Here is a 15,435-nt window from a genome sequence, read left to right as displayed (position 1 = left end):
ACTGACAGCATTCATGTACTTCTGCCAAAAAAGGGCCACGTTTGATATTTTAACATTAGCATAAGAAAATCCTGTTTCTTTCTACTCTACTGAAATTTTAGTTATTAGCACACATATCATGCATAACACAAATGTGTATCACTTAAACTTGAAACAGACAATGATCAAACAAGCTTTTGAAACCAAATGCTGAACAAAAGACCTTAAAGAGATATAGAACCTCAACTTATGGTCAAAATATTATTATAGTTTTCCACATATTGGGCTTCTATAGTCTTTCCGAAGAGTCCAAATGGTCTTTTCTGTGCATACTGTCTCTTCAAGTAGGTACGTTTCTGTCTGTGAAAATAATACTTATCATACCAAACTCTATTAAATGATGGTTTAATGTTTATAAAGCTTTTATTTTTGCATAATTTTAAAAGGTTGTTCTGAAGCAGAGGGCTCAGTTGAACTAACTAAAATTCTGGTTTCAACTGTCTATTATAAATCTGTCAGACAATTGGAGAGTTCATGAGTATTTAGTGCCACCTGATGGTCATAGTGCATAACTACACCTCTGTCTTATTTAATAGGTTTATTGTGAAAGTGTTACAAAAACAAACAAAAAAACTGTAATCGTGGCATGTGCAGAAGTATAGGCACCCTACAAAGTCAGTAGTCAGTAACCCCTCACCCCCTTTGGTAGATATCACAATATTTTGCACCCAGCTTATAGTCTTAACATTCTTGATTGGTGAATTTCCATCCACTCTTCCTGTAGACCACAGGTTCTGAGATATTTTATATTGTCTTGCATCTGTGTAAGATCTGACCATACATTTTCAGCGATGTCCACGTCAGAGGACTGTGGGGGCCGTTCCAAAAACTTGTGTCTCTTGAAGTAGTTCACGGTGGATTTTGAGTTCTGCTTTGTTGTGGAAGCCAGCCTCTTTTCAGTTTCGCTTTCTGGACTGACTGCAGGACATTTGCACCCGAAATTTACTGATATTTAGTGGAATCTAGTTTTCCTTCCTTCAATAGTTTGCCCAAACTTTTGCACATACCACACTTACTGTTTCATTTTTTTCTGTTGGTTAAGAATATCAGTGCATTTACATTTAAATAAATGTTAGTTTTTTAGGTCTGTTCGCTGCAGAGGATATATTTAGTGCTTATCACTTCTAAAATCAACAAAACATGTAATCTGCCCAGTGATGATTACGACCGTGTCGAGCAGTCTGCCTGTAGTGCACAGCTATATCAGTGGGGGTGCTGGTGAGTCTTGACGGTGAATGCTCGTCGCCCTCAGGTCAGTAGAAGAAGAAAGCCGGAAGTAGTACCCCATGCGCATGGCGCTATTTGGGAAATTATTTATCTTCTGAATACATCCCCAACTTTATCTTCTTCTGAAAATAATATTTCCCGACTACATTATAACATAACACAGGTAAGTGCATTCTGCAGGTTGCAAGTTATAGCTCGGCGCTGTAAGTTAACTAAAACGCTGAACAGCAACGTAACTGAAACGTCGTCCACAGGTCATTCATTTCTTTGCTTGTTAGCAGGCTAGCATGCTAGTTTTTGATTAACGAATAACTTCGCCAAGTAGACGAGCAAGTAGTTATTGAAAACTTCTCAGTGAAACCAAATATTAGGCTAAAAACTTCAGCCGTCGGAAAACACCTTTGACTTAGATAAATAGCCAAATGAAGTTTGACCAGTGGGCATATTTTGCTACAAGCAAAGTTAGCGTTAGCTTCGGTGGGAAGGCACCTTCGTAACGTCAGTCATCACCGGCATTTGATAAACAACTAAAATCAAATTTATATTGCATGGCAAAATTTGGAACACACGAATATAACAAACGTTGTTTGTGGCTATTGACTCACTCAATAACACTTCATACGTTTACGTCGTTATAATGTCGACATAGTTTGTTGTTTAACAAACATCATCAAACAAGTTAGCAGCGAAAAGCTTCAGTTGAAATAGTTCATTGCTGAGAAAAAATAAGTTAAGGCTACAAAGTTTTAATTGTAATGCGCTAAAATGTCATAAATGTTATGTAACACTGAACGATACTAATATATTGGCTGTAACAGTGACTCACTAACATGAATACTCATTAACACAAAACTCCTGTCTCAAGTCTCTACAAGATGGAGGCTGATCTGTATGATGAGTTTGGGAACTATATCGGTCCAGAGCTGGACTCTGACGATGATGAAGATGATCTGGATGCAGAGGACAGAGATGTTGATGAGGTAAGCTTCAAACTCTGTGTGAACGGTTATTAGTAGGTAATACTTAAAGTTTGTTTATGCAGTATTTGCGCACACAAAATGGTAATAACACTGTTCTTGTGCAGGGCGATGAGGATGATGACGATGAACCGGCAGATGCTGATGATGATGTCCCAGGCATGGAGGTGGTCCTGCATGAGGACAAGAAGTACTATCCTACAGCAGAGGAGGTTTACGGGCCTGAGGTGGAAACTATTGTCCAGGAGGAAGACACACAACCTCTCACAGGTTGGAGACAAACAAAAGTGTAATATGTATTTGCAGAGTCACTATGAAGGATGTTGTATGATTGGTGTTAAAACAGCTGAAGTCAAAATATGCTGTTAAGTAAATACACAAACAATAGTATTTTCTCTCTACTCTTTCCAGAACCCATCATCAAGCCTGTGAAGAACAAGCAGTTCACCCTGATGGAGCAAGAGTTACCTGCCACTGTTTATGATATGGAGTGAGTATTCTAAGTGGTTTCCTGTTAATATGGATGTATGTACAAGTTTGAAGATTCATATGTTGATCCAGAATGTACACGAGTGAACAACATTTTTTCAGTCTTGTGTATTTTTAGGTACATGTCTGCCATTTAATTGTGTTTGCCATGTGCCGCTTCAAGCTGTGACATCCCTCCTCTCCTTTGGCAGATTCCTTGCAGATCTGATGGACGGTCCTGAGCTGATCCGTAACGTCACCCTTTGTGGTCACCTTCACCACGGCAAGGTTAGAGCTGCCTCTGGCTCAGTTTCTCTTTTAGCTGTGTGTTTGTAGTCAGGGCTCTTCTGCAGCTGTTTGCCAAAGAGAGCATGTGTTGCTAAGATGAAAAATTTAGGAGCACAGGGATGTTTTGGAGCATATGCTAATAACATGGCTGCACTTTAGACTCATCTGTGACTTGTGGGGATCTAATGGATTTGTTTATTCCGTTCAGACCTGTTTTGTGGACTGCCTGATTGAACAGACACATCCAGAAATCAGGAAGAGAGATGATGTGGACGTGAGTGTTGTTTCTAATAATGCAATGAAATTTTCCCTTTATTACACATTCATTCTGTATGAGTCAGCAGAGATTAACCTGATTCTTTTTTTCTTTTTCTTTTTTTACTCTTTCAGCTCCGATACACAGACATTCTCTTTACAGAACAGGAGGTAAGAGTTTTGCTTGAACTGTTGCATAATGATCCTAAAATACACTGGGTTACCACATCTCAGAATGGCAAGGGATTGTAAAAATGGAAATAGATCAACTACAGAATGTAGTTTCATTTGTCAAGTTGACTTAGTCTTTTAAAGAGGGGAGGTTGCAGGATTTTCTTGCCAGAAATGATTGTTTCAAGAGACTTTAAAATGACGGACTTGTGTTTCCTTTCCCGCAAAGGTGATTTTTGTCTTTGTGCTTTTTCCATAGAGAGGAGTTGGTATCAAGTGTACCCCTGTCACAATGGTCCTGCCAGACTCCAGAGGCAAATCTTACCTTTTCAACATCATGGATACACCAGGTATTGCCCCTCAATGGGATGCTTTGTTTGCTGCATGCATGTTCAGAAGTTTTGGTTTAGAGAATGATCATGTTTGAAAGTGATATAAAATCCTGTGTTTCTCTCAAAGGCCACGTAAACTTCTCTGATGAGGTCACATCTAGCATCCGGATCTCAGATGGTGTTGTCCTCTTCATAGACGCAGCAGAAGGAGTGAGTCACCTTTTTTTTTTTTTTTCTTTTTTGATGTTCTCCCAATCCGCCACTCTCTCTACACATAGGTGGATTTCTTCAGCCTACCATATAACCTCGACCTCTGTGTATCTCTGCCCAGGTGATGCTGAACACAGAGCGTCTGATCAAACACGCTGTTCAGGAGCGTATGGCCATCACCATCTGCATCAACAAGGTGGACCGGCTCATCGTGGAGCTCAAACTGCCTCCCACTGATGCTTACTATAAACTGCGCCACATTGTGGATGAAGTCAATGGTTTGCTCAGGTAATACTGGAAACCCATGACACCCACTGTGTCTGAGAGTATGAATGGTTCCATGTGATACTGTGCTCTTATTTCAGTAGAAAACGTTAGTACATTATTGTGACGCACGATTAGTCAGTTAAGGTTTGTCGATTTTTCTCTGCTCTTTCCTAAAGCTCGATGTTGATGAGAAAACCTTTATTTATATTCTGTTTTTTGTCATTGTGACGTTAGAGTAGCAGCTGCACTGTTGATAATGATTGTTACATTTGGTTTTCTCACTAAAAATGGGAGCAACATCTTAAATCACCAGCACACACGTCCATTGTGACAAAATCAGACACACAGGACTCTACAGTTGGTGACTGGTCACTTCTTTTGCCTTTCAGCACGTACTCCACAGATGAGAATTTGGTGGTGTCTCCTCTCCTTGGAAATGTGTGCTTCGCCAGCTCTCAGTACAGCATCTGCTTCACCCTAGGGTCCTTTGCAAAGATCTACTCAGACACCTACGGTGAGATAACTCTTCAGCACATATACATCAGCAATGGACTGGAACATCCTCTCCTTTTCATGCCTATTGCACTAATCCGTTTTAATTAACTCTGTTTGGGTCTACAGGTGACATCAACTATAACGAGTTTGCCAAGAGGCTCTGGGGAGACATTTATTTCAATCCCAAAACGTGAGTAGCTAATTTGGATTTCAACAGAGTGCAGCAGATGCTGAGCCAGTGTCTCTATTCTCCTCTTCTAAAAGATACTGTGCAGTGATTACCTGCTCTTCTCTTTTCAGTCGCAAGTTCACAAAGAAAGCTCCCAGCAGTAACTCTCAGCGCAGCTTTGTGGAATTCGTTCTGGAGCCACTCTACAAGATCCTTTCACAGGTTGGACACATCTAACATCATTTTCTAACGGGCAACAAGGCAACAATAGCTAGCTCAGCACCCGTGGGCCCCCATCAGGCCCGGGCTGAGTTGCAGAAGTCAGTGTGTAATCCTCACGCCAAATCCTCTTTGTGTCTAGGTGGTTGGTGATGTGGACACGTCTCTCCCCCGAGTTCTGGATGAGCTGGGGATCCACCTGACTAAAGAGGAACTGAAGCTGAACATTAGACCCCTGCTGAGACTGGTCTGCAACCGCTTCTTCGGAGAATTTACTGGTATGGCTTAATTTGTTTCTGAATGTCCTCCTTTATTTTGTGTGTGGTACTGTTTTAGTATTTAAATCATAATTAGTATCACAGGTATATAAATAAAGACACAAGCTAAAGAAGCTTTAGTATATACAATCACAACCTGAACACTTCAGAGTCAATGGGATAACTGAAGTTCATCCTTTTTTTCTATACAAATAAAGTAATAATAATAATAAAAGTGTTGCATAGATTATCAAAGGCTCTGTATCTGTCTTACCTATCCGCATATGATTATAATTTTAATCTGGAGATAAATGGTCATGCTTCAGTAAACATGATAAATCAATTTTTAATCGACCGTGTCCTCCCTCCAGGCTTTGTGGACATGTGCGTACAACACATCCCCTCACCACAAGAGGGCGCCAGGAACAAGATAGAGCACACCTACACAGGAGGTCTGGACTCAGACCTGGGGGAGGCCATGGCGGAGTGCGACCCTGATGTGAGTATAATGGAGGCAGAACACGAGCCTCCTGGTTATTGGCTTGTGAGGAGCAGATATATTGGTTAACTGCTAATACCTACAGCCTCTTTCTAGCGGAAGTCAATCGTGTCTTTTCAGCTCGTGTTGCAAATGAAGCCACGAGGCTGAATGAGCAAGCTGCTAAATTAGCCAATTTGAGACATGTGCAGGACATTTATCACAGTTTTCCAGGTTCCTGTTAAAAGACTTTCTTCCTCTTCTGCCAAAGCCCTCTCATATTTCTTTTGGTTTACATGTTATATTCCAGTGATAAGACTTTCCTGTCCTATTTTCTCTCTCTCTCTCTCTCTCTCTCTCTCTCTCTCTCTCTCTCTCTCTCTCTAATCCCTCTCTCCTGCTCACCTCATGTCTCTCACCCTCAGGGCCCTTTGATGTGCCACACCACTAAGATGTACAGCACTGAGGATGGGGTTCAGTTCCATGCGTTTGGCAGGGTGCTGAGCGGGACCATTCAGGCAGGCCAGCCCGTCAAGGTCCTGGGAGAGAACTACACCCTTGAAGATGAGGAGGACTCCCAGGTCTGCACCGTGGGTCGCCTGTGGATCTCCGTTGCCAGGTACCATTCAGGGGTTTGGTTTATTAAGTTTGCAGAGTCAGAAATCAATAATTGTTTGAATCAAACTCGGATATTCCTTCCACATTTTCAGATACCAAATTGAAGTGAATCGAGTACCTGCTGGTAACTGGGTCCTCATCGAAGGCTGCGACCAGCCGATCGTCAAAACCGCCACAATCACAGAGCCCAGAGGCAACGAAGAAGTGAGTCACAAGAGAGATATACCAATGACATCTTTAAAAATACCTCATGAGAAGCAGAATCATTTACATTTTTTTTTACCTTGTCTGCCAGGCTCAGATTTTCAGGCCACTGAAGTTCAACACTGCGTCAGTGATCAAGATCGCAGTGGAGCCCGTCAACCCATCAGAGCTTCCTAAAATGTTGGACGGACTGAGGAAGGTCAACAAGAGCTATCCATCCCTGACCACAAAGGTACATCAGTCAGCACTCTAAAGCAGTAGTGAAGTGTTTTTCAAAATGGGCCCAGGCCTATTAGTTCATGTGGTGCATTGCAGTGACATTTGAAAAGGTTGCAGTTCAAAGATTTCAGTCTCTTTCACATAGACAGGAAAATTACAAAAAAACTGACTACAAGACAAACTATGATTTAAGCAGTAAAGAGGTAACTGCTGTAGCACAAATTGTAGTTGACCATAGGGTTGCACGATCGGGAGGGGGGGGGGGGGCTTTATATGCCCCCCCATGAGAGAGATGGCATCTCTCTCTCTCTCTCTCTTTCTTTCTTTCTTTCTTTCTTTCTCGGTTTCCTGAGTGATGACAGTAAGTTGACAAAAACATTTTATGGCTATGTTAAAAGAAAACTGGTAGAACAGATCGCATAAAAATCATTTATTAACTATATTTAATAATCAGTGCATTCACAATACTCATAAAAATCAGCAAATTTTCTCTCTCTCTTACTTTCTCTTTTTCTTGTATTTACAACCATGAAAAGCAGCAGCTAAGAAACCAAACTAAGTGACATGTTCTGTCTGTCAATCGATCTCCGCTCCGTTTAATCACAGCATGTTGCAAGCATCGGTGGTTATATGCGTGAAACTATGGCAGGGAAAATTTAATTTAATACTACAAATAATAATGATAATAATAAGTTAAGACATTAATGGGTAAAAAAAAAAAAGCCAAATGTCATCTTGACATTGGCAAAGGCAGAAGCTATCAACGACCGCTCTGATGATCGGCGATCACAGATCATCATCCGTCGACCCAAACCTAATTTACCATATCTGTGTATGTTTGTGTTCGTGTGTCTTTCAGGTGGAGGAGTCTGGAGAACACGTTATCTTAGGCACAGGAGAGCTCTACCTGGACTGTGTCATGCACGACCTTCGCAAGATGTACTCTGAGATCGACATTAAAGTAATTTTTCATGATTTGATCACCTTATATTACTCAACAGTGTTTTTTTCAGTATCATATCAGCGTGTCACTTTTTTTTAGTTTTTTAAAGAAAAGTTTGCTTACTGCATCAATTTGGACAGAAATTGGTGAAACAATAACATTATTAGATTGTATCATGACACTTCCACTGATAGACAATAAACAATATCATTTAATTATCACCCAGCTTTAGTCATTCACTGTGGTAAAAGGTAGGAAATTGTGCAACAATTTTAGCTCCCCAATACACAACATATATTGAATGGTTAATAAGTGGGGTTTTTTTTTCAAAATATGTACATATTTTATTTATGTCTCAAATACAAAAAGAACATCCATAACCTGAAGGTTCAACACAGGAATAAAGCCTTTGGTCTCTTTACTCATCCTTACCCACAGGTTGCCGACCCTGTTGTGACTTTCTGTGAAACAGTTGTGGAGACATCATCTCTCAAGTGCTTTGCTGAAACGCCGAACAAAAAGTGTGTATTACCCTTCTCTTTTTTTTTTCACATCTTCTCCACAAATACAACGACATGAGTGCAACTTAGAGAAAAGTTTACTCTGCTAGATTATTCCTATATCTCACAAAGGTTTGTAATTTCTGACATGAGCTGCTATTCACACTGTCAGTCTGGATGTTGTATTTCTTGTTGAGAGTTAAGTTTGTGCATTTAGAGATCAGTTGGACTCTGTGTCAGTCAGTCCTTCCCTCTGGTCGAGTGTCTCCCTGACCCAGAGTGTGTGTGACTGACAGCTGTGTGATGTGATTGACAGGAATAAGATCACCATGATTGCTGAGCCCTTGGAGAAGGGGCTGGCTGAGGACATAGAGAACGAAGTGGTGCAGATCACTTGGAACAGGTATGATATAGAAGACATTACCACCACACTCACACACACACATATAGAAGTTTAAGTGATATCTTAATTAATTGAGGTGATGTAACGTGCCTATAGATTTTCCCCATTTCAGTCTGGTATTGTACTAGCCTTATTAATTTCTCCATCTTTTAGAGCCTATCTGACCGATCATTTATTCTCATTTATCCCTCATTCAGCCGTGATAAATGAGCAGCCATACAAGAAAGATGATTGGCTCTTTAATTAAATGTTGTCATTGAAGAAGGTAGAGGATTATAGGAATGCCCAGGGCTGAAATAATCATTTAAAAAGTGCCGTTACTGGAATGAGAGGGCAATACTTTTTAAATCCATTGTACCTGATTTTCTTCATCTAATTATGAGGGGTGTACTCACTGATGTGCCCCTAATTTTTTAAGTTGGACAACCATAGTGACATTTTGATATCAGTGCTTTAACTCTGGTCTTTTTAAATGTAATTAAAATTTTTGTTCCATTCGTGTCTCATTTGCTTTACAAGTAGAGTTTTGAAAACTGTCACAGCTGCAGAGCGATGGGACAATAAGCTGGAAACCCATCCATGCCAGTAAACATGAATTCCTGCTCCACCTTGTCACTTTGAAAGCAGTATTAGAAACTCTGAGTGTAAGCAATGCTAAATATTAAAGTTATATTAATCACTGATGTATTTTTATTAAAATTTTTTAAAATATGTGCGGTGCATTTCTGCATTTGTATATTGAAGCAAAGTAAAGGACAGTCTGTACATCATGACAAGCATGTGCTTATTAAAAACCCCCCTCGGAGTATTGATTAGTTCGCTCACAGTAATTGAATCATGCACTAAAAGCATGCATGAATTTCTCCACCCGCGTGACATCAAGAGCATGCATGAGTGTGTGTGCTCTGCTCGAGAGCAGCTTCCTGTCACTGCTCGACTCATCTGTGAGGCCATCTGGACCCGGCGGTGCCAGCATGCAGTAGCGATGCCAGAGGAGTGACATACTTCACACACCATTAAACTAAACCTTCGCTCCGCTCCTCCTCTTCCATTAACCCCTCTGCCCCCTGATCAACCAATCTCCTTAATGTTCCAGCTGACACATTGTGAAAAACCTCCTTCCGACCAGTGGCTGTTCTGTTTCCTCCTGGCAGGAAGAAGCTGGGAGAGTTTTTCCAGACGAAGTACGACTGGGATCTGCTGGCCGCCAGATCTATCTGGGCCTTCGGACCGGACACAACGGGGCCCAACATTCTTGTAGACGACACTCTGCCTTCTGAGGTGAGTTATGTATCAAGCAGGTGAAATAAATAACTTGTCTATGTGAGTATTGGTTTATTTGGTTAAGGAAAAGATACAGCTTACCTGCTGTAGTGAGCTTACTCCTAATGTTTAGTCACACAGAGCTGTGACTAAGCTATTTTAATTTTGGATTAGGTTTTCAACTGTAATCATTTACTCTATAAATCATCAGAAAATGGTGAAAAAGGTCCATTATAACATCAGAGTCCAAAGTGACATCTTCAAAATGACCTGTTCAAAATATCAGATCACAGACAGAAATCCAGTGAATTTAACAAACACTGAAGCAAGTATAGGAAATGGTTGCTGATTTAATTTTCTGTGATTCTCTGCTCCAAAGCAACAACACTCAGATGACAGTAATTACATTTTTGGAGCTGGTATTATGTAAACACCAAACTGGGCCATTGATGAGTTTGAGAAGCCAAAAATCCTTTCCGAAACCCGAGGAAAAATGACTGCATTTATTTAGGCTTTATTTGCAGCTATTAATCAGAATGACACAAGGCTACTGATGTCAGTTTGGTGTATTGCACAGCCCATCAGAGAGTAGCTGTTTTTGAAGAGAAGCCCATGTTTTCGTAGCGAACTGTAGATGTGTTTGCTTCTCCTGTGTAGGTGGACAAGGCGCTGCTCGGCTCAGTCAAAGACAGCATTGTTCAGGGCTTCCAGTGGGGCACCAGGGAAGGACCTCTGTGTGATGAGCGTGAGTTTTCACAAAATAAACCTTTTGTTCTCTGTCCTGCGACCGGTCCTGGAACGTCCTCTTTGCCAGAACGTCTGGCCTAGTGCGCCCTTTGCGTCGTGCTGAAAGGAAAATGTATTTTTCCTCGGTGTCAGTGATGTGTTACCATAACTCAGTGTTTCTGCTGCCCTCAGCCATCAGAAATGTCAAGTTTAAGATCCTGGATGCAGTCATCGCTCAGGAGCCTCTACACAGAGGAGGCGGCCAGGTCATCCCTACGGCCAGGAGAGTGGTGTACTCCGCTTTCCTCATGGTGAGATCACCCCCCTACCCCCCACCCTAAACTCTATTCTTCCTTACATCTACCATTACTCCCCCCAGACCTCCTATTCATCCTCACCTTCTTTAATGTTCCATTACCTTGATTAGAGTTTGGCATTTTGCTGACGTGCGTACTTTTTAATTGTAGTCCAGTAACATTCCTCTGTCACGATTTTGGCTTCTTTCCTCTTCTGCTTTGGCTCCTTCGCCGCTTTCACCATAAATCCATGGGTCAGCTGTATGTGGATTAGCCATACTGTTTTCTATAGGCTTTTGTCCCTTTAATGTATCGTCTCCCTCGTGTTCCAGGCCACGCCAAGGTTGATGGAGCCCTATTACTTTGTGGAGGTTCAGGCTCCGGCCGATTGTGTGTCTGCTGTCTATACAGTGCTGGCTCGAAGAAGGTTGGTCCACTCTCATTATGCTAATGTGAAGTATCAACCCAGGCAGAAATGTTGATACTAGAACCTCCTAATGAGCACCTATTTTGATAATCAATTCATCATGTAAGTAAATTCTTTAGGCACAAAGTCCAAAAATTCACTAGTTGTGGCTTCTGAAATGTGAATATTTCCTCTATTTCTTATTCTTCTGAGATTTATATCAAATAATCAGTTTAATCGAGAAAATAATCAGATTAATATATCATGAAAATAATCATTAGTTGCAGCATCATCTCTGAAATTCAGTAATTTCTTTTTTTTTTTTTTAATTCTGTCCTGTGTTTGTCATCTATCAGGGGTCATGTGACCCAGGATGCACCTATTCCAGGGTCTCCTCTCTACACCATCAAGGCTTTCATCCCAGCCATCGACTCCTTTGGCTTCGAGACAGACCTGCGCACACACACACAGGGACAGGCCTTTGCTCTGTCTGTGTTCCACCACTGGCAGGTGAGATTTAGAGACACAGGCTTGCTTTCCATCTGAAGTGATGTCAGTGAAAACAAGTAAAATCCAGGCTTAAATGCACTGAAGATTCACACGATCACAGTCTCTCTGGAGGTGTCCAGAGATGTATCCGACCTCATTGATTATTCATGTAAATGTGATGCTTCTTTAATGCAAAGACAGTAAAACACAGGCTTGATCCGAAAGAGGAACACGCTCTAAAAACTAGCTTGCATCTCAGGTGAGAAGTCATTCGACAAACATCAGGTTGCCACAGATGAGCAACAGATGAAACGATAAACATTTCACGCCTACACAAAATCAGAGGAAGTGCCGCAACTCTGAAGTGTACACCTGAGATTCATTCACGTGTCAGCTGTTGTGTCAGATGTAGTGAAACTGAAAGCGTCACCAGTGCGTTGCTAACACTCACCTGCCTGCATCATCACTATGACAAACAGTGCCACAGGAATTCTGCAAATCGCATGTTTGTTTTTCAGATAAAAAAACAAAAAAACAAAAAACTGCTCTGTTCAGATGGGAAATCTGATATTTGTGTCGTCAAAGATGGGATGTTGTATCCTCCTGTCATCCCCACACACACTCGCAGGCACAAACCCTCACATACACAGCACTGTGGCAGCTTGTGCAGCAGAGTGACCAACCAATGTGCACATGTCTGCCACTCTGACTAAACTGCTTTTGATGTGGAGTAGAGCGGAGTGTTGAGTCATTAAGTTTTAAGTATAATGTGGCTCTGTCTCTGCCTGCCGTGTCTGACGTGTGTTTGTGTCTGCACTCTGCAGAGCTGTGTCAGTAAAAATTAACTCCACTTAGTGTAGATTAATATTTCACTGCAGAGTCCATTCATCTGGAAGGGAAACAGGGATTTCATAGGTTTAAATGTTAATGTTTTATTCTTCTAACGTGTTTTATCCCCTTGAGGAGAAAATGCAACTGTTAGACAAGAAGCTGCACATGAATTATTTATGTTTAATGAAAGCGAACATACAGCAGAACCACACGTTGGTTTTGCAGTAATGTTGTTAGGATCGAGTTCATAGAAATTTATTATTCTGTCATTGTATTTGTGTTGTGGGGTTTTTTTAATATCAAATCATGAATTAACAATGATTTCCTATAGGATGATTCCTAAATTTTATGTTAACATCAGCTGATGTGGACCTTTCCATTCTGGCGTCCAGTCATTATGTGCTGTCATCATGTAGTGATTTATTTCCACATGGCCTGAGGTTGTTGGGGAAAATGTACCTTTTCTCCCAGTAGACTCTCCTGGGGTCCAGCACCAATCATGTTCTCCATCTCACCTGAGATTACTTTGTACAGAGCAGCTACAGAGTCTGTACCCGATACAATCAACACTCTGAATCTTCTTCTCTGCTCCTCTCTTTGACAGAAATCACTCCTGCTAGCACAGATCGATTCAACTGTCCCAGAAAATAAGAATAACATATGAGTCCCTGAACTGTGTTGTTTGGCCAATTAAACCCTAGACTCCATACTGTCCCTCCCTCATTAGTTTGATTATGTACTGCCAGTATTGGCATGCAAACGGGACAGTGTTGAGTTACTGTTGTTAGCAGCTCCCATCCATCTGTTGATTGGGCTTCAGCCACTCCATTGATTATTTTTTCCCTTTTCCTCCTGTTTTAATCTTTCCCTGCGGCTGGGAATGTCTTATTTAGTCCACTCTAGCCTACTTATTTCAGATTCCACATTCCCCACAAGCCCCCTCTTCCTCCTCCTCCTGTCTTTGCATTTAGGGGAATGTATCATATATCCATAACAATGAGGTCACTTTGTGAAGGTCATACCATGAGCTACTTAAGGTAATGGATTTAGTGAGTCATTTTATAAGCCTGTGGACACTTAACTTCTTCCAAGTCGACCTGCTAACGTTGCATTGGTGCCGTGTTGGTCACCAGCTCAAGGAGTGACAGCACTTGCACGTTGCTTTTTCCATCACGTTGATGGACGCGCTCCTGACTCAGTAACAACGGGACAGACTTGCAACTGAATCAGATATTTAGTGAGAGGTCGGCGCCACTACTAGAAGTGTCCACGCAGCTTATTGAAGTTCAACATTTGATGTGTGTTTTCATGCTGTCAGGCTGTTTCTCGGATTATGCGCGGCTGGATGCGAACGGGAGGATTTCAATAGATGCCAGACGCTCGTTTTCTCTGGTTTAACTAACTGCTGCATTTCCCTTCCAGATCGTGCCTGGTGACCCCCTGGACAAGAGTATCGTGATCAGGCCTCTTGAGCCTCAGCCTGCCCCCCACCTGGCCAGAGAGTTCATGATCAAGACCCGAAGGCGCAAGGTGAGCCTCGTGTCTGCTTGTTCATGACTACATGATAATGTGTTTTTGTTTTGCATGACTAACGTGCTTTGTTGTTCTGCAGGGTCTGAGCGAAGATGTGAGCATCAGCAAGTTCTTCGACGATCCTATGTTGTTGGAGCTGGCCAAACAGGACGTGGTGCTTAACTACCCTATGTGAGACTGCAACACTGACTGCAAACCACGCAGCCAACACCTAAACCTCCACTTGTCACAACAAAATCCTGCTTTTTCTAAGGATGTTTGGGGGTATAACACAATCACTGTAACACAGAAACCCAGAGGGGTTTTCGTAGATCCAGGTTAAACAGTGGTCGTTTTGCAGCTCCAAAGACTCCTACACTGTTTTATTAACTTGTCTCCAATTTTCCAAATGAAAATCAAAACAGCCAACTATTTTGAAAGCTCTATAGCAAGGGAAGATCACCGTGATCAGTCATTAGATTGATGAAAACCTCAGAAACACACAGGACTTGTGGGAGTTTTTGGCTCCTTCTTTGGAGAGCGGCTGTAATTTGTTTGCAGAATTTAGTTGCAGCTCATCTTTGTCTTGTATTTTTATTTTTTATATGTAAAAATTATCAATGTTTTTGTAGAATAAGATAACTTGGAAGCTTTTTTTTTTAAGAAAAAAATTGGAAATCATTGATCTGGTGAATGTCTGAATAAAATGTGTGTAATTCAAAGGCGGATGTTGTACTTCCCAATGATGTCTCGGTTGCTTGTGTAATTGAGGTGTAGATGTAATTAGTGTGTAACTGTCAGTTGGGGAGCTTGAGTGTAGTGGACTCAATTCTGTGACAGTAAGTTGCAGCTTTGCTGTTGGTTTGAGTGATCAGTGTGTCTGTTTGGGACGCTGTGTGGGCGGTGACTGATGGACAGGCTGCGGGATGGTTGGAGGCAGGCGGAGAGCATGTAAAGGTTAGAGTCACACGACCGAAATAAAAGGAAAAAAGAGGGAATGATGCTGCGTTTCAAAGAAGACGGCAAAAACACTCGGTTTTCACATCTGAGTTGGACGGAAATGAAACGTTGGCTCTTGGACTTCCTGAACACTAATAACAGAGACCTGCCGTCCCGGTACGGATGCTGTTGTGGAATCCGGGGGAAAGATTGGAGATTAGTTTAGCAGTGAAA

At 41.6% G+C, this 15,435-nt stretch overlaps 1 protein-coding gene across 1 annotated transcript; it reads left to right on the top strand.

The window, feature by feature from the left end:
* Positions 1-1,310: 1,310 nt before the first annotated feature.
* Positions 1,311-14,984, top strand: eftud2 (elongation factor Tu GTP binding domain containing 2). The gene is made up of 28 exons (XM_022739454.1): positions 1,311-1,429; positions 2,132-2,246; positions 2,351-2,513; positions 2,655-2,733; positions 2,924-2,999; positions 3,208-3,273; positions 3,390-3,425; positions 3,685-3,775; positions 3,885-3,967; positions 4,089-4,255; positions 4,624-4,748; positions 4,856-4,919; positions 5,030-5,120; positions 5,260-5,395; positions 5,746-5,873; positions 6,278-6,471; positions 6,563-6,674; positions 6,766-6,906; positions 7,753-7,854; positions 8,275-8,357; positions 8,653-8,739; positions 9,894-10,020; positions 10,660-10,747; positions 10,921-11,039; positions 11,357-11,451; positions 11,787-11,940; positions 14,173-14,280; positions 14,363-14,984. Exons 2-28 carry the CDS (start codon positions 2,142-2,144, stop codon positions 14,456-14,458), a joined length of 2,916 nt encoding a protein of 971 aa, XP_022595175.1. The 5' UTR covers positions 1,311-1,429; positions 2,132-2,141; the 3' UTR covers positions 14,459-14,984.
* The last annotated feature ends 451 nt before the right edge of the window (positions 14,985-15,435 follow it).

The sequence above is a fragment of the Seriola dumerili genome, unplaced genomic scaffold, assembly GCF_002260705.1.
Source record: "Seriola dumerili isolate Sdu_G_001 unplaced genomic scaffold, Sdu_1.0 BDQW01000044.1, whole genome shotgun sequence".
Lineage (NCBI taxonomy): Eukaryota > Metazoa > Chordata > Actinopteri > Carangiformes > Carangidae > Seriola > Seriola dumerili.
This window is presented reverse-complemented; position numbering and strand designations above follow the sequence as displayed.

Coding starts and splice junctions, on each gene's coding strand:
- eftud2 (XM_022739454.1), top strand. CDS start 2,142: ATGGAGGCTGATCTGTATGATGAGTTTGGGAACTATATCGGTCCAGAG. Junction 2,247..2,350: donor AGGACAGAGATGTTGATGAG/GTAAGCTTCAAA, acceptor GTTCTTGTGCAG/GGCGATGAGGATGATGACGA. Junction 3,776..3,884: donor CAACATCATGGATACACCAG/GTATTGCCCCTC, acceptor TTTCTCTCAAAG/GCCACGTAAACTTCTCTGAT.